Here is a 27,733-nt window from a genome sequence, read left to right as displayed (position 1 = left end):
TGCTGTGCAGAACAGACGTTTATAGTATCAAGATCAGGTTAAAAAAAACCCCAGAACTTCCAAATATGAAGTAGTATTGTTTATGCACCAGTCATCTTTCCCCCTCCTGCAGTCTAACGCAAGTTTCTTTCCTGGGAACAGGACATGACCATGTTTGTTATTTCAGCACATTGTCATGTTTCTAAAAAATTCTGAGGGAAAAAAACCAGCTGTTGGATGGCTCTCTCTTTTTCTTCTTTATGCCAAAATTTTTATTTGACTGGAGATTCTCTGTTGGCTTATTACTTTCTTTGACCATATGTGCGTCATATAAACAGACACTGGACAGATATATATATTTAAAGTTTGTGTTTTTCATGTTGCGTACTTAAGATCTCTTTGTTTGCTGCTGGATTACATTAACCAAGTGTATGGATGCAGGTATAACTTATAATCATGGTTACATTGCATATGAGGGGTTTCTCCTGTCTCCAGCTGCTTGACATCTTTTCAGAGTATGCGGATTTTCGAAAGTTTTATTTTATGTAGAATCTTAAGTTTAGCCTATAATTCCTGTTTATGGGGAAAAAAAATCAATTTTCCTTTTGAGGAATCTGATATTGCCTTCTTGAGCGATAAGCGGAATATTGTGTTGTGCTGAAATCTGGATTTTGATAGTGCTCTTTGATATTTCTTTTTTTTTAGTCGGCTTAACAGTTCCTTGAGTTTTGAACATACCAAGTCCATATAAGTAGGGAAGGGAAGTTGCTTTTGTCATTATTGGTGACCCTCATAGCTATCTGCAGAGCTTCAATGTGGCTTGGAAGCATATGGAAGAATTGGTTTTAGTAAAGTCATCAAAACTGCTTGGGAAGGGAACTGGTTATCATGATGGTATTGACTGACTCTGTACAGTATACTGTGTAGCCCAATGATCCATTTCAGATTTTAAAATGCTTTCTTAACTATTGCAAGCTTAAATCTTGTTCTGCATTGTCTTTAAAAGTTCTTTCACAGTTCTGCAATTAATTGGGAACTCAGACTGTTATGTTATTCAGTTTCATGGAGGAAACAGCAATTGAGCCTATAAATAAGACATTTTCCAACAGGCTTTATATCAGCTGGTTTTTTGGGTCTTGTATCATCTTGTTCAGAAGATATTGTAGAGTATTTTACATTTTCCAGGATATCTTCCAGAAGTATAACTCATCTGTTAGAGAAATTACAGGATGTCAGTTGTATAGTAACACTGTTTTTCTGAATAGTGTTTCAAGTTTTGTTCTTCCGAAATTTACCAGTTTTATCATGAAGTTATGAGAAACTCTAGATCTTGAATCCCAGTTATGGATCCTGCCTTCACATACTGTTAAGCTGAGCCCCACACAGCTCAACCTGCACTATTAACCTTTTATTTGCTAACTCATCTGTGACGCTGGTATTCTAACATGCTGGAAAGCACACAGCAGGAGCTTCTGGTGTGCAAGGAGCTACATGGAGGGCAGAGCAAAGGACTGCGATTTCTCCTCCAGGCACAGAAGTATTCCCTTTTAGGGGAGCAGAGCAAATGGGAAGGTCAAGGAAAATATTTACATTTTGTTTATAACTCAGTCTACCATAAAAGTCTCAGAACATGGATTTTGTTGGTGGAGTATGTGCTTTAGGTGAGGTATGGCAGGAAAACAGAACTTGTTGAGGACAATTCCTCTAGGTTACCTTCTCATTACTGGCTGAGTACAGGAGTTAGAAGGGAAAGTACATGGCCATGTCAGGACTCACAAATTTGAGATGATTATACATGAGATAGGTTGCCTGCCTTGGAAATAAACAGGCCTTTCCCCCTTTTTATTTTCTTTCTTTTTTTTTTTCTTTTTTAAAACTAGCAAACAAACAAACAGTTTGTGGAAACAATAAATAATAGCAGAAAGGCAATCAGATGTCTTCAGTCAGTCAGGGCTGTTTTCTGTCACTCTGACAGCTACTTCTCAGTTCAGCTTGCTTCTGAACATTCCTCATTACTGTGCTCTTCAAGTGTGATGGGAGAAATCCAGGCCGAAAACACTTTTTCAGTTGTTCAGTAGTATGGTGCTTTAATGCGTCTCTCCAATGATGGAGAAGCATGGTCCTGTGTAGTGTAAAGGCAAGTTAATCCAGTCTGTGGATCTCATCTCCTGAGATCTAATGGCATTATGTGGTAGCGTGCACAGTTGTCGTTTGACCTTAGCAGCGCAGTCCTGCTCCAGAGAAGCCCATGGTACTTGAATCCAAGGATGAAATGGCAGTTCCCGTGTGGCTGTGAGCAATATCCTCATTTTTGGCTGCTCTGAAACTACTGTACTAGTACCTGCAACCCCTGGTAGCAATTATGTAGTAATCTCTGTCAGTGTTCATTCAAGATAAATAAGAACCACGTGGGTGTGTGAGGAATGACTGCGGTTCTTTGCGTACGACCTTGCCAAGGTGCAAGAAGGGAGGTCACTGCGACTTAGAATGGACCTGCCATGGCGGTTCCTGGTTGAGCCCTCACCAGGCAATTCACTGAAGAAAAAGACTCTCGTTTGTAGTTCTTATTTGTGGAAATAAATATTTATGGTGCAGTCAGATCTCTGATGATAGCAACACAAAAGATTGGGTGAAAGACTGAGATGTTTTAATAAAATCTTCATTGGATTTCCTAATATGCTTCATGTGCCCGATATGCAGTGTTGTCTTTCACAACTTGAGTGCTAAAGGGTTTCCTAATTTGCATGTAAAAATGAATTCTGTTTGTCACTGGATATACTTTTCTTGGCCAAACTCATGTTCTCTCAGGCTTGTTTTCAAAACAGAACAGCTGGTTTGCGAATGTAACTATCGTAAAGCTATTTGGCATAATTGCACTCCAATAACTTCAGCACCCTCTTACCTGGCATGATGCCCTTCGGAGATTTTTATTCATGCCTTCCCGTTGAACTTCAGTATAGGGTTTGCATTTCCTTTTGACACAGTCTGACTTTACTTGTGGAAATAAAAGCCAAGCCGGGTAATCCCCTGCAGCGACTGCCAAGATGGCTCTGGCAGGCTGCGTGCCGGGGGAGCCCAGGCCCCCTGGGCAGCCCGTACCCACCGCGGCGTCCCAGCGCCCTGCGGCCGGGCAGCGCTCGGACCGCCTGCTGCCTTCTTGGTTTCATGTATGTTTGCATTTTGAGGGTACTGTTACTGTTTGTCGAGGGTTTGCGGATAGCTCGAGTCTATATGTAATGCCACACGGCAGAGCTCCTTAGGGTAGGCACCTGGGTGGAGGGCAGGGCAGGGCTTTGTCCCAAAGCGGATGGTGGAGCAGGAACAGTGTCCAGCTGCAGCTAGAATTCATTGTGGGGTTTTTGTGAAGACTGAGAATTTTGTGGCTCGCTCTCTGGGGAGTGCCGGGCCACAGTGGTGACTTGGGGTCTGAGTAATTGCAGACAGCTTTCCGCTGCTGCGCTTGGGTCTCCATGGCACAGCTGGAGCCGGCACAGCCGCGCTGCTGGGGACACCGGGCCAGTCGCTCAGCTTCTGGGTGTGACATTTGCGTGTGACAGCTGGCGGTCAGGGCTCTGGTGCTGTGCTGCCCCTCTGCATCGCAGGGCTCTCCGTGCGGCACACCTGCTCCACGCAGCAGGGACACCGTGGGTGGCTGCAGCTAAAATAGATGTAGCTGAGCACATCCTGAAATGGAAACTGCACTTGGGTAAGCTTACTCCCCTGGGGTCTGGGTAGTACTCGCAGTTACACTCTTGTGAGTTCATGAAAGTCATTTTGAATTTGTGTTACTAGGCCCAAATGGGACAGGTGTTCTAAGGGGTTGTTGTACCTAAATATAGCAAAAAAGGAATATATTTTTTCAAAGTGAATGAAGTTAAAGGGTTAAAAAGAAATCAGGAGAAGTATTTGGTGGTCAGAAGCATTCTCGTCATTCACTTCCACAGGAAGAAACAAATACCTCTCATGTTACGCTTAGTGGAATTCTGCCAGTAAAACTGGTGCAAGTTGCCATTTACATCTAAATGAAGTCACAGGAGCCTACAGGATTTACATTAATATTTTTGCAGTGTCTTGCTAGCTAGAAAAGAACGGTGCTCCTTTCCTCATTTGGTTAATAATACCCTCTGTAGTGTGCCAAGGTAACTATCATTTAATGCATTTGCATTGTCTCTTCATACACACTATAGAAGAAAAAAGGATGTTTCTCTGCTCTTTGGTGAGACACAGATTACTTTAAAAAAATCCACAAAAAACCAAACCCATAAAAAAGAAAAAAACCACCCTGCCCTCCCCCCAAAAAACCCAACAAAGAATAAATAGTCTAGAAGAAAACTTAAATTCTAAATGGACTCTATATGCTATAATTGTACTTCTGCTGCACTTAAAAATTATTTAGGTTCCATATGCACCTTAAATTCTGTGGTATAGCAGAGACATGGAAATAAAGCCCTTTAAACCTCTTCATCTGTAATTAAAAAAAAATTACCATTGGCAAGTATGCTAAGAAGAAAACATTTCCAATGCGAATAATACCTTTACAAAAATATGTTCCTGTTTGTTCTTTGACTGCTTGCAAACCTGACTCAGGCAGCCAAATCAGATTGCTTCATTGGCTGTGAATTTAATACAGGTTCTTTTGCAGTTTCATGTCAATATAAACAGCATTATTTGTCTGCTCAGCTTTCTCCATTTTATATAGCTCAGGTTGAAATCCCTTATGATTTGGCATGTCATTATCTTTCGTCCTGTTTCACAAAACTCAAGTAACATACCAGGCTCCATAGAGAATCTTGAAATACGCGAACAATGTGAAGGTGGAGTTACTGTGAGTTGTATTAAAAGAGAGTAACGATATCCCATAAAGAATGGTTGACTATTTTTTGCTTGCCAGACTGTACATGTATGTTGATTTAATACTTAGACTTAGTGACGATGGGAGGAATCTGATGCAGTTCACAGTTTGTCATTTACATAGTTTTGTCAAGTACAGATTTATGAAATAGTTGCTGTTAGCATTCCTCAGGAAGGGGTAGGTGTGAAATATGTCTACTCCAAACCAAATTCCGCTGTTATAGTCAGTGCTTGACTAGTCACCTAGGAAACTTTCAACGATGGATTCACTTGGCTTGGCAATGCAGCCTGGTACAATCAGGTTTTCCACTTCTCTCTAATTCGAAAATGCAGTGCTTAAACAAAAAAATGACCATAACCTAATCTGTTCCATAGAGAAAAATTCTATCCTCTGTCTTCAGTTCTGTTTTAGTCATAGTCTAAGATATAATGTTCTTCATTTATTCTGTGGTGACTCCTGTAGAATTACTTTAGATTGCATGACCTATGATAATTTTGAAGGTATTGAACTATTATTGCTGTGTTTATGTCTGTGAGTCAGTGCATCTGTGAACACATTGCACTGGAATCCTCTGTGGAGGTCCTCCTGTGCTTCTGAGATGTGCTCATGGGATTTTCTTCCGATTCTTGCTTGCAAAAGACTGCTAGCACTTAAGTGAGAAAAAGACAGAGCAATTTATCTCCTAAAACTGTTTTCCCCGAAGTTTTGGTTGTTCAAGTTTAGTTGATTGAAGCATTTCAAGTTTTTCCAGTTTTTTCTTTGCTGTGTGTTGTATCTCAGGAGTCTCAGTCTGGTTCAGCAGAGCCAGTAGCTAAAATCTTCGCTGCTTTGGTTCTGTTGAGCGAAAGGAGCCAAAAAAACCCACCAAGGGTGGAGAAATCTGCAAAATTGTACATGGTGGAGAGGGCAAGTAGAAATGTTGTCTGTAGCTGAAGAACTTGGGCAGTGTCAGATAAAACCTGCTGGAGCCTTGCTCGAGGCACAGAAGGTTGTTTTTTGTGGAGTAGGTGCTGGGGACATGGTGCTGTCGCTGCTTGAAGGTTACATCAGTTCGAGGACTGCTGGGTAAGAACAAGGTCACAAAATGGACTGGCTGTTTCAGAACGTGCAGAAACCCCATCCAGGTCAGGAAAACCCATAAACTGAGACTGGTAGAAAAAGCAGAGAAAACATCATATAACCTTGTGTTATCCTTGCTCTTGCTTATGCGCACTGTTATAGCCGCTGTTGAGGATAGACTGGCCAGACCACTGTCTGACCTGGTAGGAATGTTCTTGGAAGTGACCCGTTGACTAGGGCTGAATCTAAGCCTTATTTCATTGGAAAAAATATCAGTGACTCCTGAGACTGGTCTCCACAGTTTGTCTGCTGTGGCTATTTTAGACAGACTTGAATTTCATTAGAACAAGTGTTTTTTATGTTACTCTGCAAACAGTCTGTGCTCCTACAGGTATTTTTGCTTGACTGAACAGAGGTGTACTTGAAGTACTCTGGTACTTGGCTGCAGGGCATTGCATGAGTAATTTGCAAGGTGCATTTCTTCTGCAAAGTGGGAAGCAGATCGTCATCTTGTGTGTTAATTTTGCTGGTGTCAAATAAAACAAAACGGCAAGCAGTTATTGATTTGAATATGCTCAGGATGACATTTCAGGTGTCTGATGACTACCAAGTCTGTGGTGATGGACAAGGCTGAAGGGTTAATAAGGATGTTTTTCACAGCAGCCGCTTCCAGCACGTTACTGTGCTGGTGAAGATAAACCTAGAGGATGTTTTTTGAGAAAGTGATGCAACAACAGGCACTGTGTCTGGAATGGTCATTAGAGGTGTTTAATTTTACTTTCTTGTAAGGATTGATCTCACGGGCTCAGTTTAGAGGGCAGCTGTTGCTTGAACTTGGACCAAGCTGGGGAACTGCAATGTGCTCTGGGGTGCAGGCTGGTCTGATTAAACACTAGATGTTGGATAGGGGGGGTGTCTTTCTCATAGCTTTGAATTATGTACCTTGATTATGCAGCATATTGCATAGGGGTGCCGAATGCTGTTCAGTAGTTTAATCAGGAAGCTGTTTAGTGGGAATTCATGGCCTCATTTGAACTGTGTCAGAATCCCTGGGATATGAAAAGGAAATTGGTTGCACGGTCATTTACCTGCAATGTAGTAATAGGGCAAAATTAGCACTGCTATAATTTACAGAGTCTCTGAGTAAAAACAACAAAAAATCAAACAAAACCCTTGATCTTTTTTCTCTGCCCAAGGACTTAAAAGCACTAAATGCTCCTTGTTGGGGTCCTGGTTGACTGGTTTCCATGGTTGGGTTTTTTGCCCTATTTGCATGAAGAATATGAACCACTTTGAGGGGAGTTACTGATGTTGGGTGAAGTTCTCTGGTACCATTCAGTCCTGTGATAAGAGGTCCAGGATTAGCTCAGACTGAAAATTAGTAAGTTATTTTTGTTTTAAAGATTCCTTCCTGTCTAGTAGTCATACTAGCTTTGTTTTTATGTCTTGAGCTAGTTGTTTACTGGCTAGATAGATTTGTTTGCTTCCTCTTCCTGAGGATAATTTTAAATACAGCACCCTTGTCCATAGCAGTTCTTGTTTGGTAATGTCTCACACCTGTAATATGACAGTGTATTTACCTCCTCTCTTCGAATGAGATGCAGGGACGTCATAAAGCCCTCCTGATCCAGTGCCGTTCAGTGCATTTTTTTGTTATAAACTGTGGTTTGAAAACATATTAATACATTTTCCTTCTTTCTCCCTCAGATAAACTACTAGTTTTTACTGTAGCAACTAAAGAAATCGATGGCTTTCACCGTTTCATGCAAACTGCAAAGCACTTCAACTACACAGTAAAGGTATCGTATGTTTTCCTACCAAATACTCATACTATACAGCCTTTATATGGAAACAGTGTGGTAGTGACTGAAATTGCATTAGCTTCCTTGCATGCTGGGACAAAGTAAAAGGATTACAGAGCTTGGGATGAGGCAGGGCACTTGCATGGCCCCGCTGCTTACCTGCTCGACCTCCTCTGAACAACCACGGAAGGAGGCTTCTCCCACTGCCTTAGGAACTGCTTTATAGATCCGTAGCTGTTGTGATCTGCGTCCTCAGCCACTTGCAGGTTCTGCTTTGATTTATCATACAGCCTTGCTTTTCAGTGTGGCCGATTTTGTTTGTATGAATACTTGTGGAAGCGGCGCTGCACTCAGAGAGCTTCGGATGTCTTCCTCCTCCTTAAACAAGGCTGGATCCCAGCTGTGGGGAAGGAGGGAGGGTCACAACTGAAAGTTTCACTCTGTTTCCCTGGAACCTGTAATTCTCTGAGAGGACAAAACGTTTCTATCATTCTTGCCAGCCTTTTCTGCCTTGCTCCATGTCTCTGTATGTCACGTACTGAGGTTGGCCTCTGTCTGACCTTGGGAAAAAGGGAGGGCACTAACCTTCTTCTAAACTTTCCCCACAAATGGGTTCTGCAAGAGGAAATCCAGGAATTCAGATGGCATTATGAAATTTTTCTGCTTACTTACCACAGTGTCTACACTATAAATAGGAAATTATTTGGGTCTCTAAAGTTTGACTTCTACCACTGAATCTGGAAGACTGAGAGAACCTTTCCTAATATGATAATCCTGTATTAAAGCACCTGAGAAGTCTGAGCTCTGGATACATCTGGATACAGCTTTGCAGATTTGTCCAAAACACTATGCAATGTAATTCTTCCAGGTTTTATAAGTTCCGAAAACATTATAAAACCCCCAAAAAGTTTCAGGTTTTTTTTTTTCTTTTTTTGAGGTGTAATTTGATATAGTGCTTGGCTAGGGAGGAGTTTTATTTAACTGACTGTAGCAGCCAGCAGTATATTGGGGAACCTATCCTTCCCTTGTACAAAAGTGTTCTGGAGGGATTTCAGAAAGCCTGGAGCTTGCAATTTATTTTAGCAATACCCTGATCCACCAAGGTCTCTTATACTTCCTGTTCCTAAAGTGATTATATTCACTTTTAAAGGTCTCATTCAGAATGTTTTTCTAATGCAAATTTTGAAATAATTATTAGCTTTTTTTTTTTTTTTTTTTTTTTGCTGAAGGAGACACATTTGAATAAATGGTGGTAGCAGGCAATTTCCCAATTCTTATTTGGTTAAGAAATGTCTCTCTCGTGTTTTTGCAGTGATGTCATTGTGATGAATGCTGCTTCAGACATGGAAAACTTATGATGCTGGAAATGCTGGCTTGCTATGCTTTAATGTGTTGCTTCTGCTTTAACATCTGTTTTCAATAACGGTCTGCTTTAAAAAGCCTCTTGGTTTTGGGTACTAGCAAAAAGTGGTTTTTTTCTTATTCCAGGTACTAGGAAAAGGTGAAGAGTGGAAAGGTGGCGAGCTGCCTAACTCGATTGGTGGAGGGCAGAAAGTTCGACTGCTGAAAGAAGGCATAGAAAGCTATGCTGATCAAGAGGACTTGGTTGTAATGTTTGTTGAATGGTGAGCAAACCTGTCTTGTTGCCTTTACATTTGAGTCTGGGTAGGCATGCAAAAGTGACATGCTGCTGTGACACGCTGAAAATTGTATGCTGCTTTCCCCCCTTGCTGCTTACTTGAGAGAGCGTGCTTCCATTTTTCTTCATTCATCAAAACAGTAGATTGCTCTTGGAGCAATCCTTACTTTTTTAACGAATTTACAGATTCATTGTTCATAGTTCTGCTGCCTCGAGGGGGTGAAAAAATGTTACTGGGAGCTGACAGGCTTTTAGGCAAGCATTTGTCCTCTCCCTTTTCAGCTGTGCTGAGGGCAGGACGTGGCTGTGGGCTGGGAGTGTGGATTGGGGGAGAGCAAAAGCAGCTCCAGAAATGAAGTGGCCAGCAGGGACCAGAGCATGATCTTGTTCCATTGAAGTAACGGTGATACAGAGGAAGCTGGAGATGGGCCCCTGAGGAAAGCGCTTAACAGGAGAACTTCTTTTACATATTAGAGAACCGAAACGAGAGGCTTAGTGCCAGCATATGCCTCTGATGCTTGTGCTGTCTGTACGACAGAAGGATGGAGAGACAATGCTGCTGCAGGTGCCAGATTATAGCTCATAGCACAGCTATGCTCGAACATCCTCGCTGGAGGCCAGATAGGATTCTCCGTGTCACAGAGAACAGGGAGCTCAGCCATGTCCAAACCCCACTTTTTCCATTGCTTCCCTCTGCTTTTTTTTCTTTCCTTCCTCCTCTTCTTTTGCTCCTGTGACAAGAGCATGATCAGAGCAGCTAAGAATCTAGCTCACGGCAGCTGCCAAGCTTTTCCACATTAGCATTAACCAGAGTGGGGCCACAGCTCTATAAGAATTGCTGCAAGGAAGGTATGGGACCAAGTCTTGCATCGGGGACATAGAGCCCTGATTGCAGACAGGCAGCCTTGGGGAGGTAGCAGAGTGCAAGCTGTGTTTAACGCTATTGTTACCGAGTTGTGTTGGAATGTCTGCTCCAGAATTTTCTTTCAGCTTTTAGCTTGCCTTTATTTATTTATTTACTTTAGAAAATTTGTCAGATGAAGAATTTTAGGGACCCTGTTGCAAGGTAGAGGTTTGGAAAGATTTGTACAGCAGACACCATCACAAGAGAGAAAGTGGTCTGACAGTGGTATTGACTGGAAAGTTCATTTGTTGTTTTGTATAAGTTAGGAGTTTAGGAAAGTTGGAGTAGCCTACTAGACTGGTAGAAAATTTAAAGGTGCTACTCAGTTTCTTTTTTTACCTCTTGTGTTAAGTGGAAGATAGAGTTTGAAAGCCAGTTGAAGAACAAGCTTTATAAGGGAAATTTATTACGCTGGATATTTTCTTTGTATGGTTAATTGACAGTAAAAGTAACAAAAGAGTTTGGAGGTACATGTTCTGGTTTTGAATTTTATTGATTTGATCAGTTTTGCATTTGATAAGTGCAAAAAGTATCTTTCTAAAAGTAAAAATACTACGTGTTAGTTCATAATGTTGTCCTAGTGATCATGCAATAACTGAAACTTTTTAAGATTTATTTGGGAGATTTTTGTCTTTACTAAACACTCAGATGAATCAAATATTTCCCAAATGTTTCCTACTTACATTAAATTTCTTTGTTTTCAAATTTATTATCCTGATTCATCAATATTTTCTCCCTATATGGTAAAATATGCAAATCTGTTATCAGATTTGGGTATAGCTCTAATTCTTCTCCAACAAAATTTGTTCTCTTGAGGGGCAAGCTGTCTGATGGAATGGATGAGTGAGTACAGAGGAGCATGTGTATTGAAGTGCAGATGCCATAATCTTTCTTGTCATGAAAAATCACAGGATTTAAGGCCTCTCAAGTTTTTGAGGTCCATAATCCCAACTGGATATTGATTTAAAGCTGATGGAACTGATTCCAGATACGAGAAAAAACTGGTTTGCTCGGTCTAGCATTATATTTTTATTCTAATGAGCTTTTTTCATTTCCAGGAATCCTGGTTTGCAATTTAAATGTTGATCAATGTAGCAGCAAGTTCGGAGAAGATAAATATAGTGACCTCCCTTTCTTTTTCAAGTGTTCCTTATTATATTAATTGTGAAGCATTTGGAATATTAATCTTGAGGGCAGGGAAAGGAAATGTCTGGTTTACTTACTGTAACTAGGCAAATAATTTATAGTGAACTGTTTGCTTAACAAACTTAGCTTCTTGCTTTTGAGCACTTTTTTATGTATCTCACAATTCTGGAAAAAGTTTGAACTTCTTCTGTGGACAGCTTGTGTCTAGGTACAGATAGCAAAATGCTTTGCCTGTAGATGGAACGCTATTTAAATTAGGCTTGTTTTTGCAAGAGCTAACTACTGGTTTACTTTGGACAATTTCAGATTGAACTGGCTAATGGCCAGTGTAGACTGGATAAAATAGTTGATGCTGTGACTGTCATCCAGAACTCCCACAACCATCTATTTGTATCATGGAAGACTTCTGAAGCCCTTCTTATTTATTTATTTATTTATTTATTTATTTTTAACATTAGTCAGAAACTAAAGGATGATTACATTTTCTCCATATCTCAAAATGGTTAAGGTGTGGTCCTGGTGAGGGTATAGTGTAAATGACAAAACAGCTGTGTGGCTGAACAGCCCTGTTAAATAAGATGAGATACAGGACCTGAATTGCTGGTTACTAGTAAGCCCTCTCTTGTTTGTGTGTTGAGCTCTTAACCCGCAGCTCGAATAGTAAGAAGTCCTTGTAGTTGTAAAGGTTGTGGATGCAGGAGTTGCATGTTCAGTTCTAGAGGGCTTGAGCTATCATCAGTGTTTCCCTGTGTTGCTGGGACTGCTGGGTGCGTAGCTAGGTGGATTCCAGCCCCAAGCATCTGCCATCTGGGAGATTCAGGAAATGGGATTGGAGTTGTGGAAAGTTACTGGTGTGTGCCCTTTTTTTTTTTTTTTTTTCTTTTCCCCTTCTTGCTTTCTACTTAGTCAGAAGGATTTATGAAGAATAAATAAAGAGAGTATCTGAGTTTTTCCAGCTTGCCAAGGCAGCCTGCTTTTTTCCTGGATTTATCCAGTCTTTTCTCCCCTGTGTATCACCCATAATAACAGTATAAACTGTCAAGGATAGTCCTGGGACCCATTTTGTGATGGTCTTAGTGATGTAGACCTGAGGTGAATCCTCTGTTACAGTAGGAGTTGAGTGCTGGATAGACTGAACATAATCTGACATAGCAGGCAAGCAAGGCAAATGATGGATTTATAGGTTTTAGTTTGACTCTAGAAGTTTTCCTGTTGCCTGGAGAGAAGGGCAGGAGCTTCATAAAGCAGTTGATGGGGAGGCTGGTGGAGATCCTGCCTAGGAGGAGGTCTGGTGGCAGTAAGTCACCTCTTGACAGAACAGAGGGCCATGAAAATTAGTGGAAAATGTATGTCTGTGCTGGATTCGTTCTCCTGCATAATATCCATTAGTGTGTAAAGTTTACAATAATTGGTAATGCAGTTTAGCAGCTCTGCACTGTGCTTTTTATTCTAAACTGTACTGTATTAAGTAGCATATTCGTTTCACAAGCAAAGCCTGTGTCTAGCCCAGCATGTTGCTCAACTTTGGCTTGCTTTTCCAGAATGAAAGTCCTTGGAAGCAATGTTCCAGGGGTGTTTGGTTCCTTCCCGCAGCTGTAAGTCATTGCAGCAGCAGCACTAACCTGGTAAAAGAGGAGAAGCACAGCCTGCCATGAGCTATTAAGTTAAAGCTTCATACAAATCTCTAGTTTTGTCTGTGTTCAACTTGTCTCCTGTTTCTTGCTTGTTCTTCAGGCTCATTCTGGCTTTGAATCGGGCTACACCAATTGAATGGAAAAGGGAGGGAAGTGTATTCCTGTATATTTGGGCAGAAACAGACAGTTTTTGCAAAACTGGGGAAGCTCCAAAATGTACAATATTTTTTTCATACATTCTTCTGCCAAAGTTACAGAAAAACAAAGCAGTGAGAGCTTTCAGAAATCCACTTACTTTATGCAGACAACATAACACACTTCCTCTCCAAGGCTCATACTTTGCTCTGAGATGGAAATATTCTCTTGCATTTGTAAGCCAGCTGTTGTTCAGTTCTCTTAGGCCAATTGCATGAAATCCCCTTTGAAGAATGGACATTTTAAAGAATTTCAGAACTGTAATAAAGAAGTACCAGAAGTCAGTAATGGCTGATCTGTTGGCACTATTGCTGAGTAATACATTTCAGTGCAAAAAGTTCTGCGTACTGCCAGTGTGGATACTGCTGTCCTTCTTAGCCCAGCTAAAAGACTTTGCAAGAACAGAATCTTGGTTAAGGCTAGACCTTTCGATTTTTGGTAGCTGTGCCATTCCTTTGCCCTATATCAGGGCTGATGCTTTTCAGTTACTTAGGTAAATGTATGCAGTAAGGATATACCTGCATTCGGCTGAGGAAGCTGTGAGGCTGAGATGCTGCCATCAGACCCAAATATTCTCATATAGCCAGAGGTTAGTCTATGATTTGATTCCAATATTAGTGTGTCACGGTTTCATTCCGTGTAAAATGAACCTTGAGGTGGTTTTCACATTAGTGCCTTTTATATGTAGGTCTAAAGTACAAGCAAAGGAACCTTATACTCTGAATAATCTAATCACACATAGTTTGAGGTTGGTGGTTTGTTTGTTTGTTTCCCAGGGGCATTGATTTAGATACGATTTAACAACAAGAAACCACTAGGCTTGTGATACTACATTCTCACATGACCTTTGCCAAACCCGTGCATGTTTCTTTCTGTTTTGGGGTAGTGGTGACCTTTGGCTGTGCGTAACTGCAGTTTTTAGAGATGAGCCCTCCACCTTTAGGTCTTTGTCCCCAATAGGAGTTGGGAGTCAATTCCGATGAACACATATAGGCAGGTGAAGTTTTTTGTAGATAGAGATTGTGAAGTTTAGAGCCTTCTGAAGTCTTCAGCTTATTAAGGAGGTTGAAGGAGAAATTGTATATGTTACGTTATTATTGTCAGGATATTATATTGTAATATATTACATATATTGTGAGGATGCAACACAGTTTAAGTTTCTGGGCAACTAGACTTTACTAAGAAATATCTAAGTACCTTCATGATAAGACTTTTCAGAAGCAAGTCAGTGCCATCGTGTTTTGGAACAAGATCATGTAGAGTTTCCCAGTGAGAATCAAATAATCTTTCAGTCCTACTCTATTTCAACTGCTAAGTTTTTTGTTTGTTTGGGGCTTGTTTTGTTTTGGGTTTGGTTCTTAAACACATAAACAGTTTTCTAAAGGGGAAAATGTATTTTTTTACTCAAAATACATGAAATGAGAAAGGTAGACAAAATCTGAAGCAAAAGGATGTCCAAAATGTGGAAGGTTAAAAAAGAATGTAGAAAGAAAGGGAAACTGTATTGGACAAATAGTATTGATGGAAGTTTTTCTCCTAGAAGGGTATACAATTTTACATGGTGGCAAAACATGATTTAATGAGTCATTTATCAGAATAAAAGGGCTGTCTGTATGATTTTTAATATTTGAATAGTCCAGCCACTTGTCGTTTTGAACACAGCAGCATTAAAAATAATCGAATGGATATATTTTATTTATTTTTAGCTATGATGTTATCTTTGCGGGGGGCCCTGAAGAGCTGCTAAAGAAATTTCAGGAAACTAATCATAAAGTGGTGTTTGCAGCAGATGGACTCATTTGGCCAGATAAAAGGCTAGCTGACAAGTATCCTGTTGTCCGGAGTGGAAAACGATTCCTGAACTCAGGAGGCAAGTGTGATTCTTGAACACATTAGACTCTTGAACTTGAACATGACTCACTTCTGTTATCTGATTTATCTATTTGTTTGTGGAACTGTTCTTGAATTCCCCAAGTATAAAATCGAGGACTGGATTTGCTGTCCTCCTCTTCCACTCTCCCTCTCCACTGGAATAGCTCCTCTTCTGTGCTCAAGAATAGTTTTCATTCAAACTTACATAGTATTAGTTGTCAATCCCACGTAAAAAAGCAGGTAAATAAAGTAACTGCCTAACAAGCAGCTGTGCCTTGCAATGAAATGCTGTGCAGGGACGACGCATTTGCCACTTATTGAATCTACTTCAGAAACAATCTAGTGTACAAGCCCAGTCAAAGCAGTATGTGCTATTTAAAGGCACAGTTTAGCTGGTCCTGACTAATGTGGTTTAACTGCTACAGAGCACACAATGTCACTTCTCCAAGGTACATGTTGCTGGACAATGTATAGATCTGGGACGGTCCCTGTTCCTTTCCCTCCCTTCTTTACTTTGCCTATCTGCCCTATCTTTGTTTTTGTTTTGGCTTAAACTTAATGTATATTGGTTTTGAATTGAATTTTCTTTGTAATTCTGGCAGTATTAGATTCAGGCTTCTCTGCCAGCAGGAAGTGATTGATGAAAATGAAACTTTTTCCACAGATGGGCTTTTTGGGAACAGTAGTACTCTAATCTCATGCTTTGTAGTTCTCAGGGCCATCCTAAACAGATCTGTTTCCTATTTTTTCACCTAAAATAGCATTAGTATAAAAATAACCATTAATTATAAACCCTTTGCAACAGAATTGGTACATATCACAGGAAGAAAACTGTATTTTGAGCCAAGTTGTATGGATTTCATACTTTTCCTTTGCTGGCACCAAACAGTCAGAATGAAGTCCCTGACTGGTGGACAGCATTGGCAGAGTAGTGCTTTTTATGGAAATAACTTATGTGTGTGTGATATTGCAGGATTTATTGGTTATGCTCCGTATATAAATAGTATTGTGCAGCAATGGAATCTGCAGGATAATGATGATGACCAGCTGTTTTACACCAAAATCTATGTTGACCCATTGGCAAGGGTAGGTAGTGACTGGCTTTCTCATTTCTTTCTTCTTGAAATAACATCCTGCTCCTCATAAAACATCAGGAGATAAAAATAAAAGCAGTGCTGTCTCTATTCCTGAGTGCAGTGTTGATGGTTGTGTTTGTTCTCTGGAGGTTCCTGCTGTAGGACTGATGAACAGACTTCCAAACGGTCATGACTTGATCTATTATTTCAGACTGTCTGCAGATCCAGGCAGGTTGTCTTCATTATTAGAAATAATAGGTGTGAGGGATGTGATTGGACACATTCATCTCAATGAGGGTGCCATGTACTGGCAGTTTGACGGCCGGAGAATGTGGCATTTTTGCAGGGTGTCACTGAACTACTTGCTGATCCAGTGTTTTATATTTTGGCTTGCTGCCATTTCAGATCCTGCCTGCAGCTGCCTCTGACTCTTCAGCTTTTTGTGCAGATAAGTTCAAGATACCTGCATCATAAATTTTGGGTGAAGACCTCTTGGTGCCCTAGCTTAACAAAGTTCTCTGCTGACTAGCAGCATTAAAGCATGATAGATGTCAGAGGCGTGGCCCTGATGCTGGAAAAAGAGGGCTAGGAGAAGTTAACAATGTATTGATGCAAAAAGATTTTTAGAATATGATATTGTGGAATTTCGAGGTTGATTTTTAGCTTAGGCAGACGTGAAGTTTCTGAAATCCATATACATTTTTCCATTAAGTTACTCCTGAAACAATCAGGCATGTTTAGATACAGTTACTAGAATAGAATAGAATATTCCAGTTGGAAGGGACATACAACAATCACCTAGTTCAACTCCCTAAGCAATACGGGGCTGACCAAAAATTAACGTTATTAAGGGCATTATCCAGATGCCTCCTAAACACTTGACAGGCTTGGGGCATCGACCGCCTCATTAGGGAGCCTCTTTCAGTGTTTGGCCACTCTTGATAAAGAAATGCTTCCCCATGTCCAGTCTAAACCTCCCCTGGTGCAGCTTTGAGCCGTTCCCACACGTCCTGTCACTGGATCGTGGGGAGCAGAGCTCAGCACCCCGCTCTGCACGTCCCCTCCTCAGGAAGCTGTAGACAGCAATGAGGTCACCCCTAAGTCTCTTTTTTTCTCCAGCCTAGATGAACCCAAAGTCCTTAGCTGCTCCTCATAGGACATTCCTTCCAGCCCTTAATATTTGAATTGATTTTATGCCAGCTAAGTCAGAAGCTAGATATGCAATTGAAAGGACAGGGTGTAGAGGCATTAAAGCTGACTCTGCACCAAAGTCAGAAGAAGTGTAATTAGCTGTCTAAACAGATTGTCTTCTAGACAAAAAAAGTGTACTTCTGCACAGTGCACAACTGCGCTACAATTCAAAATGCCTCCATGGCACTTAGTTTAGGATACTGTATTATCCATTAGCACTATTATCTGTATGGTCATGTCCTATGCTGTAGAACATGTAACAAAATCTTAGAAGACCAAAACGGAGTGTGTTACCTATATAAGGGTTTTTAAGAGTGTTTTAAGGGTTATATGCTTTGATCCACGTTAAAACTTCAAAATGTGGTACTTTAAATAAGCAGCTAGATAGGATTAATAATGCAATATTAGGAACACATTTTAAAACCACTAGTGTTTTCTTTTCTGACATAATACTTAAATTTGGCTTTTGTATTTTTGAGATTGAGAAACACAGTATGTTTTGTTGCTTGGCCAAGACTTGTTACACACATTTTATTTAGCTTGTACTGCCAAATTGTAGTTTCTTTGGAAAGTTATGACCTTTATCCTTCAAGTTTTGGTAAAGTTTTTGCATACGTAAAACTGATTGCTGTAGGGCTGCACAACTCAGGAATATAGAAAAACTTAACAATATATAATTAAGATTATATCTAAGAGCTGAATACATAGTTTTGCCTGATTGCTTGCTGCCACTGCAGTATAACTGCAGTATTACCGTAAAAACATTGCTTTTTAGAATGCTGTAACATCTTTGGTACTTTTATTTCAGGAACGCATTAACATTACGTTGGACCACAAATGTACAATTTTCCAGACCCTAAACGGAGCTGTTGGTAAGAATGAGATTTGCACATTATGTGGTTTTTTAGCTGTTATTAACGCTGTCTTTGCTCAACTGTGAATATCATTCCCTAAACATATGCGTGTTTTAAAGAGATATTTGGATGGGTAAAACTGATTACCAGATCGGTTGCAAGTCTTTTGGGTTTAATATTAATTGATTTCTCCCATTGATTAAAATATTTGATTTAAAATAGAAAAAATAGTTTTCAATAAATGAAGTTAGCAGTAAACACAAAGAACCATTTTTCCATCTGCCTTTACAAAGTTAATTATAGGAGTATGATTGGTAATGAAAATTGCATTTTAGATGTTCTTAAGTGAAAGGTTGTACATAATGCAATAGCATGTGGAATAATGTAGAAGTTCCTTTATTCAACTGTCATGAATTTAAATTGAAAAATGACATCTGTGCAAACTTCCTTTCTTACCTTTAACCTCTAATTATGGAACAACTTTTTATAGTCAGATCATATCTGAAATAACTATAATTTCTCTATAAATAGCATTTGCACAAAATTAGTTTTATTTTTAAAGCAGATTTTTTTCAAATACTGAAGGCTGCCGATGACAAACTCTAAAGTTTGATGTAACTTTATTTAGCATAAAGAACTTAGAATTCAAGATCTAGTTAAATAATGAACAAAAGCTTCCAAATAAGTAACATTGACAATGATAGTGACAGCAAGGTATATTGCATCAGCAAGAACTTAAATAACTCAGAAATTTTAGCTTTTATTTATAAACTTTTATTACTGTATGATCTTTATTGATTTGCAGATGAAGTCCTTTTGAAATTTGAAGAAGGAAAAGTGAGAGCAAGGAATTCAGTGTATGACACGTTACCGATCACTGTTCATGGAAATGGTCCAACTAAAGTGAGTGGCAGTTTGGTTTTATTTTTGTGCAAAGTTGTCAATTTTAATGGAGGCAAAACACTGATGGAAGAGTCTGAAAGAGTCATAGCACACAACCACTGCTCATTTCCAATTAATGTTAATAAGAATTACAAAGATAAACCCATTCTAATAGCTCTCTCCATCATGTTATTCAGCTGTCACTGTAACTTGATGTCACTGCTGAAGCAACTCATTCTGCTCCCAAATTTATTGTAGCATGAGATACTAGAAGCAAGTAAGCTTATATTAATTTGTTCAGTGTCATGAAACAGTTCTTGAAGCAACCGAAGAATGTCTATCTGATTATTAAACAATAATCAGAAGATCAGGTTTTCAGGGGGAAAGAAATCTAACCAAGAGTCGCAGGCTGGGGTACAAAACAGTAACACATCTGATCCTACCGCAGACCTTGGTGTGTGTTTGTATACACATATATTAAAAATATATTGTATACCGGCAAAAATATATAAATGTATGTGTGTGTATATATATATACACACGCAAGCACGGCTGTTTTTTGTTGTTGCATCTTCATAGAAGTCATAGACTGTCCTGAGTTGGAAGGAACCCACAAGGATCATCGAGTCCAACTCCTGTCCCTGCATACGACAACCCTGCAGTTCACACCATGTGTCTGAGGGTGTTGTCCACAAGTGTCATTGATCACTGCCTGCAATGTACTCGTGGTTCCTGAGCTTTGGGTTCATGGTAGAGCACTGTCTGCCCCGCAGAACAGCTGTTCTGGCAGATTCTGACCCTGTGTAAGGATTCAGTGGTCCAGAGGACCTGGCACAGTTTCTCTGGGAGAAACAGCTATGTTTTGATCATATGGCAGTTGCATTTTTTGTTAGATGGTGAAGAAGTGTAGAGGTGTATCATTTCTAGTAGCCTCTGTTGGCTGAAGGATTGGACATGGATACTGCCTAAGTTCTTCTGAATACGTGTTCCCTACTCTGCAGCTCCTTATTTTCAGAAAAATTGCTCCCAGGAGAATGAAATAAAGTTTCAAACTCATTAATATCCCAATAATTGCTGCTGCTTAGTTTTTGCACTGAACTTCATCTTTGGAATTAGTGAATATAATGGTCATGTTATCTGTTTGGCTTATATCTACTCAGTAGCAGTGAAATACGTGACCAATTTCTTCCATGTTGCTACAGTTATTTTTGCCTCAATTAAATCCTCAAGTTATCGGTCATCACTGGCTTTGTTGACACTTTGCCAGTGAAAAGAAAGGTGCTGTATTTTACAATTGGGCAAGCAGTTTAGGTTGGAACTCTTTATACTAACACGAGTTACGCTACTTTAAATAAAACTCAATTTCTGAATATAGTGATGTAGTTTTAAAAGCAAAGAGGAAATTCTTGTTATATATCACTTTGACAATGCAACTAGCTTCATCTGTTTTAAATGTAGAGTAGTACTAAGAAGATAATAGTGTAATAGGATTGGGAAAAGTTTTTTTTAGTAGGTAAATAAACGAATATGAAAGTAATTCCCAGAATTAACTCCAAATAATAAAAGTTCTGTTTGTAAGAACCTTCTGGCTTGTATTTAATCTCTTCAATTTGCAGATTAGTGTCAGAGACACCTTGAAATGGATACCAAATTATTCTGACATCCTGACATGTCATTCTTCTTTTTTTTTTTTCTTTTTTCCCCTCAAGTGCATGTCTCTTTTATGAAATATTAATTTTCATCAACTTTATTGTACATCTTAGAAATTAAGTTCAAGCAATTGTGTTTATAATGTGTCTGAAATGATTTTCAACATGCAGAAACAAACACCCAAAATATGATAAAAGCCAGGCTGAGTATTGGACTGGAGTGTTTTCTATTCAAAATAATATTCCATCCTTCCAGTTTTTTATGAGAGTAGTAGAGCAGGAATGAATGGTAGCCTTCCTCAGGCAGACCTTCCCTAGCAGACGAGATCCCTTACCCATTGCAAATGGCAGCGGAGAAGAGTGAAGTTCTGCATAAACTTCCCGTGTAATCCAGGAGGACAGGGCAGCCCATTGACAGAAAAAGTACATAATTTGTTCAGCGCCAATTTGAAATGTGTTAAGAAGCTAGATGCTGCTTTAAAATGTGTCCCTCCGGCTGGCTTCTGAATTTTGGCATAGCCTGTCAAAAATACATTGTCTGGGCATGTATCCTCTAAATTTTCTATGTGTTTTTCATATGGTCGCTCTTTGTGTTTTGTGTAAAGTATTGAAGATTCTCAGATTTGGGGAAAGAATTAAACTATATAGATTTTTTTTTTCCTTGAAATCACGCCTTGCAGATTTGAGACCTGTATGATCTATAATCTGTGTTTTGTAAGCATTTAGTTGGTAGTTATACTTGCAACAGATTTTTGGTTTAACTGAAACAATAAATGTAGATGCTAGGAGAATATAACCTGTTTTCTAAATGAAAAGAAGAAGAAAAAGCTTTTACCTCCTATTTTTGTATGCTTATTTGTTTGGTTTGGTTTCGGTTTTTTTTAAATTTTAAATTAAAAAAATACAGTCAATTGCCTTTAGGTATGAGATTCAATGAATAAGCCCAAATTCTTTAAAAGGTACAAATCACCATTTGCATGCACCTTTCATTAATCAGAATTGTTCATTTATTTACCAGATTCACTTGAATTATTTGGGAAACTATATTCCTAATGCTTGGACACGGGAAACGGGTTGCAGTATTTGTGATTTAGACTTACTAGACCTGTCAACAGTAACGGTAAGAGTACTTTTCACTAGAACACCACCTGTTTGAATGCAGTTGATAGGTGTATAGTGATTTCTGAGGCAAAGTAGCTTCAGTATCCAATATTATGTCTTGTAGACACTTCGGGGCATTTTTTCTGGTATATGAAATGCCGGTTATTAAAATTGTTCATTGTGACCTAGATTCTGATTATGCAGTGACAACTCCTTGTGGTTTGGTGAACCAGAGTCTCAGCTGATGAACTCTCTGATTTGAGGAGATGCAGCAGAGATGCATCTCTGTAGAGATACAGCAGACATGGGAGATGCAGCAGACAACGCTCTGCTTTGAGGACATGTAGTTTGCAGGGATTTTTACTCCTGATTTTTTTAAACAGTGTTTTGCTTTGGTCATGCTCATGAGCTTTTAGTGTAGAGCCAAGCAATTCACACTTCATTGTACTGGAGGAGTGTTAGTAATTCCTGATTGTCCCTATAACCTTTGTAGATCCAGCCCGAACCTGGTTCTCTTTGTCCTGGAGAATAAAGGGAAAATGGCTTAGAAGCAGAGAAATATGCCAAACAAATGATTGCAACAGTTCTATTATTGGTAGCACATGTGTGTGCTCAGCTTAGTGAGCCCAATGGCACACGCTGCTTTTCTCATCGCTCACAATCAGCAGTACCGCTTACCGTGATACCAGCCTTGATGGAGCGGTTGCCAGAGAATATCGCAGTTGCTTTTTTCAAGACACGCCAGTGGACTTGTCTTCATCAGCTGTTCTGAAGTTATTAGGATGTCTGCACAAGTACATATGGGGTTTGCAGATGAAGTTGCGAATAGGAGGCAGTCAGCGTAAACATTGCTTCCTAATGCTTCTGATCTGGTGCACTTGCCAGTATGTTTCTGGATTTCCGATGCAGACAGTGACATTGTGAAATCTCACCATGCACTGATCATTTATCCAGACACTTTTCAAGTGGGCGTTGGCTTGCTTTGGGAAAGCTAACTTGCAGCCTTTTATGCTCATATAAGGTTTCTCTCTGAGCCTTGTAGTGGGTTAGACGTTTATACTAACTGTCTGCTTTAGAGGTGGAAAAAAATTTTATTTAATCAGTGCATTTCTTTGTGTAAGAGTGGTGGCCTTTGAAGGTTAGATTTCTTTGTCTTGCGTAATGTAATAGTATATTTTAGGAATACACAAAAGTGCTGTCTAGGTTTGTTTTAGTGGTCGTGATTTCTATATCAAGCACAGGCAAGCCAGGAATTAATGTGGCTTTTCAAAAGATGTGAATTCACATTAAAATAAGGTGCATAAAACTTCAGCATCCGTGGATGCAAGGAGAGAAGCTCTAGTTAGTTCATCAAAGGTCTTGATGAAATCAATGAATAGGGAAGTAATGCAGAGCCCGCTTATAATGGTTGGGGGAAACAGTGCATATTATTGTATGGAGGGATATTGTAGTCTTTTGCTTAACGTGCAAATGAGTTAAATATTTTGTGGTATTTATTCTTTAACTACTTATAAAAACCTGTTCTTCCTTGTATTTTCTTGTAAACTTAACACATATAGGTATGTTGCTTTCAAAAAATGAATTTGCCATGCAGTTCTTAAATACTTTTTTGCTGTTTTATTTTTTTTAAAGTAACAATTTTGAAAACCGTAATACGTTATTTTCTGCTTGCTGTTGCTGCTATTGGAATTCAGAGAGTTTAAATCCATTATCTTTGCCTTTTTAGTGAAGTCAATGAAAATAAATACAGGACATAGCACTTTTGAGCTAATTTTCTTTGATTCTTTAGAAGCTGTGTGGCCTAAGTTCCTACAACATGACATTAGTTGCTTTTTAATATGACTAATCTTAGAAAGGAGGCAAGTCTTATGGTTGTGTTAAAATACCTTTTTTTTTCAGGAATATCCAAGAGTAAAAATTGGTGTTTTCATTGAACAACCCACCCCTTTCCTGCCTAAATTTTTAGACAGACTGTTGACTCTGGACTACCCAAAGGAGACACTCAGTATCTTCATTCATAATAATGTAAGTATGATGTTACTATTGTGTAAAGCTTCAATTTGAAAGTTATGATGTGAATGAAAATGAGTGTGGGAGTGTATGGATTCTACATATATATACAGTTAAACTGCATAGGAAGAGAGAATCTCAGAATTTAGTATGCAGAAGTGGAAAAATACACCAATTAAATGAAATTGTGGCAGTGCTTACTGAAGTCTGTTTAAAGAAACTGCTTGGATTCTTTCTCTTTTAGTAATGAAAAAAAATATATTTTAAGCATATGCTTCTGGAAGCAGCACTAATTGTCAGAATATAACAGACTAAGAAAAGAATAGTTCCAGTTGGAAGTGACCTACTAGATCTTCTAGTTTGACTGCCTGGCCACTCCAGGGTTGACCAGAAGTTAAAGCATGTTATTAATAACTGTTATCCAGTAGTTGACATTGGATTTGTTTTTCATCTTGTTGATACTCCAGTGTATTTATGTTTCTCTTGGTGCTCCTGCTGGGTGCTGTGGGAAAGACTGGTGTGTCCAGGTATATTTTAAATGGCAGTACAGATGAGTTGCTTTTCTGAATATTTTTTTGAATGCTTTTTGCTTATTACCTGATGATCTAATGTTGCTGATACTTCACCAGTGACTTCAGTATTGCTATTTTCATGAATGAGGTGACAGACGTAAGTTTTTTGGAAAAAATGCTGCAAGAGAAATTGGAGGAAAATATTATAATTTTGCCCTTTTTCAGTTGGTGTGCAATGCTGTTGATACCATAGCACAAAAGGCCTGAGTAATAGAAGTACAGCTTATCTTTAAGGCCTTCAGTGTGTTTTTCTAAGGGAACGCTGAAGGTATAAATGCGATATGCACATAGGAATTTGTAGGCTCTGCTAGGCTTCGTTGCTTCAGTCAGATGTCATATGATATTTGAAAGGAATATAAAAGATTGAACAACTTTTTTTATCACAGGAGGGAACCCCACACCCAATATTTTAATTATTCTAAACTCAACCATAATATGCAGAAGCAACAAGTGAGGGCACTGGTTTGGAAGCATTGCATGCAGCTGAGATCTCTTAAATTAGAGGTAGAGTAATTATAAACTAAAGAAGCAATCACCGTGACTATGTTTTAAAGAAACAATGACTGTGACTGTCCACCTGAGTACAGGTAGCAGCTCCTTCTCTAAAGCCATCTGGAATGGTATAAAAACCTCCTATGTGCCACTGAGATTGTAGGATGGGTTTTGAAGATCATAAAATAAATATCTTGAAAAAATACTGCATAAACAGTCTCTGAGTTTTGCATCATTATTCTGGATGTACAGCTTCAATTGCTGATGTTGGATTCTTTTGCTAAATTTTGGACAGAAGAGCGTGATTTTAATGACAGATATACTGGAATATCTTCAAATACTGTTTGCCATCTGTTTATTTAGGATAGAATACAATGTGTTCTTGGACACTATGTTTATGATTTCACAGCAACGTGTACTTTTAATTTACTATAAACGATGTTAACACGATTACAGGAGGTTTACCATGAAAAGCACATCAAGAAATTCTGGGAAAAAGCCAAGAACATTATCAGAAACATAAAAATTGTTGGACCTGAAGAAAATCTGAGTCAAGCAGAAGCCCGGAACATGGGAATGTAATTTCTAATTTATAAATGTGTTATTATGATGCATGCACTAACGTGTTTTTCATCTTTTATGTATATTATTTTGCATCTTAAATACTAACAGCTTTGCATCTTAAGATAAAAAAGTGGGACCTTTTGTGGTAGAACAAGCTCTAGATGTAAGATATGAATTATCGAGTATTTTCTGGTTTCTGTCTAATGTAAAAAGCTATTAGTCACTTCGAAAATATCTCTCTGGTTTAGACTACTTTGATAGTCTGTCATCTTGTCTTCTAATGAAAGTGTAGACAATAGTAGACTACAAAGAAAGTTGTCAGATTATTTTTACATTATGGTTAGGCCAAACATGGGTATATATTGAAACATGATGAACATAAACTGTAAAGTTTAAATATTTTTTTAAAATAATGCTGTTGAAATAAAATAGATTATATATTTCAGCGAACTATTAAAGTTTGTGCAGAAAAATATATGTAGCAGTAATTATTAAAAAAAGAAGGTAGAAACAGGTGCAAATGTAAATGGAAATTCGAATTGCAGTCCATCTTCAAAAAAATTATTTGGTTTTACTTTTTATCCAAAACCTTTTCAAGCTAACTTATCACAGAGGGATTTCACAGCATAGAAGCACCTCTTGGACTAGATGTGCATTTAACATCTGTACTTTTTTTGTCTTAGTCCCCCATCATTTAAATAAAAATATGGTTAAAGCTGAACCTGGGCATACAGGTGACAGAATTGTATTTATTTCTATGTTATAAAGAGACAGGAATATCCTTTAGAAGTGCTCTAGAAGGAATTTCTGCTTTCAGGAGAAAAACAGGGCTTGCAAAGGAACTGATTTTATTTCCTTGGTCTTGCCTTTTTTTTTGTTTTGTTTTGTTTTGTTTTGTTTTGTTTAATGTTTTTCTTCCTTCCCATCTTACTAGCAATTCCAGCTCTTTAGCTTTTAAACCTGACACTTGCCAGGCCTAAATCTGAACCTTGGAGTATGTATCCCATCTCAGACCTGCCTGTAAAGGGGTCTCCTTAGTGGCTGCAGCTACCACAGAGTTTCTCATGGCTCTCCCAGTATTTCCATCAAACTATGGAGTTTTACAGACCAGGATCCCACCAACACCTTGCTGTGACCCATGAGCAGGCATCATTCTCACATAATTCTTCCATTCGCTTTTCTCGCAAATCTTCCGTGAGTGTCAGAACCGAGACATTATTTTCAAAAGGCCTTTTTTTTTTTTTTTTTAAATATATTCAGAGGTTAAGAGCATAGCATAGGCTGTTCATGGCATCCACTGAAAGAGTGAGGAATTAATCCTGAGTCTCCGGGGTGTTCTTGGAAATTTGTTTGAATGTGGTATTGTTGTGCCGAAGCCGCTGGGAAGCTGATGTTTGGCTGAGGTCCAAGCGTCGCCCGTAGTGTTTCTAGGAAACACCGCAGATGTGCAGTGGTAGGGTAAGCAGCCATTCGCATGTTTGCAAATCATTCCCTCTTTATTTCTAATAGTCTCTAAAGCAGTTGTACAGTGTTTGCAAGCTTTTTGAAGTACTTTATGTTACATGTAACTGAGGTGAAATTTCTGGAGTCGCCTTGTCCTCTTTGTTGTTATATAGACACCATATGGCAGAATTTTTAGGATAAACAATTTCTATACTGTTACTAAATCTCACCAAAAGATCTTTAAACCTGTCAACCTTTGATAGAACCTACTGACTTATAATGTGACAGAAGTTTTAATATGATATATGGTCTCTGCTTGATCTGTGGGTAAAAAAATAGGAATTTAAATGTATATTCACATGAAATAATTTCAAATTCTGTTATATAGGGCAGAGAGATCACACGTGTGATATGTACCACTGTATATACTACACTGCAATGTGTTATCCCTTGTCTGGATATTATTTGACCCATGTTGGTCCTGCTTTGAAAGACCTTTTTAATAAAGATTCTGCCCTAAAGACATATATAGCACATAGAGAAAACATGAAATACAATGCATGTGGAATGAGACCACGCCAAAATACTGAATCATCCAGAAAGCAGGAGTGTTAGTAGTACAATCTTTCATGTGAACAACGTAGATACAGTTTGATGGCTCCTTTCAATTTGACTGAAGCAGGTTCAGTTAATCTGCTGCTCCCTTTGCACTCCTGATCTGCTTGGCTGCCCTTGTGAACATCACCAGCTTCTCTGGAGCAAATGCATTTTACTATTCCTCAGAAAAGTCTAGCTTGGAAGTACGGGATGTTTATGG

General features: G+C 38.9%; 1 protein-coding gene across 4 annotated transcripts in view; it reads left to right on the top strand.

The window, feature by feature from the left end:
• PLOD2 (procollagen-lysine,2-oxoglutarate 5-dioxygenase 2) overlaps positions 1-27,733 on the top strand; it is a 65,234-nt gene that overhangs the window by 21,104 nt on the left and 16,397 nt on the right. For all 4 annotated transcript variants that reach the window (XM_065640181.1, XM_065640183.1, XM_065640180.1 and 1 more), the window contains exons 2-10: positions 7,598-7,689; positions 9,181-9,317; positions 14,917-15,080; positions 16,056-16,168; positions 18,158-18,221; positions 19,009-19,106; positions 21,753-21,854; positions 23,735-23,860; positions 25,366-25,487. In XM_065640181.1, coding sequence (XP_065496253.1) covers positions 7,654-7,689; positions 9,181-9,317; positions 14,917-15,080; positions 16,056-16,168; positions 18,158-18,221; positions 19,009-19,106; positions 21,753-21,854; positions 23,735-23,860; positions 25,366-25,487 — 962 coding nt within the window. In that variant the 5' untranslated portion in view covers positions 7,598-7,653. The remainder of the gene's footprint in view (positions 1-7,597; positions 7,690-9,180; positions 9,318-14,916; positions 15,081-16,055; positions 16,169-18,157; positions 18,222-19,008; positions 19,107-21,752; positions 21,855-23,734; positions 23,861-25,365; positions 25,488-27,733) is intronic.

The sequence above is a fragment of the Caloenas nicobarica genome, chromosome 8 (assembly GCF_036013445.1).
Source record: "Caloenas nicobarica isolate bCalNic1 chromosome 8, bCalNic1.hap1, whole genome shotgun sequence".
NCBI lineage: Eukaryota > Metazoa > Chordata > Aves > Columbiformes > Columbidae > Caloenas > Caloenas nicobarica.
Note: the sequence above shows the minus strand (reverse complement) of the source record. Positions and strands in the feature narration are given on the sequence as shown.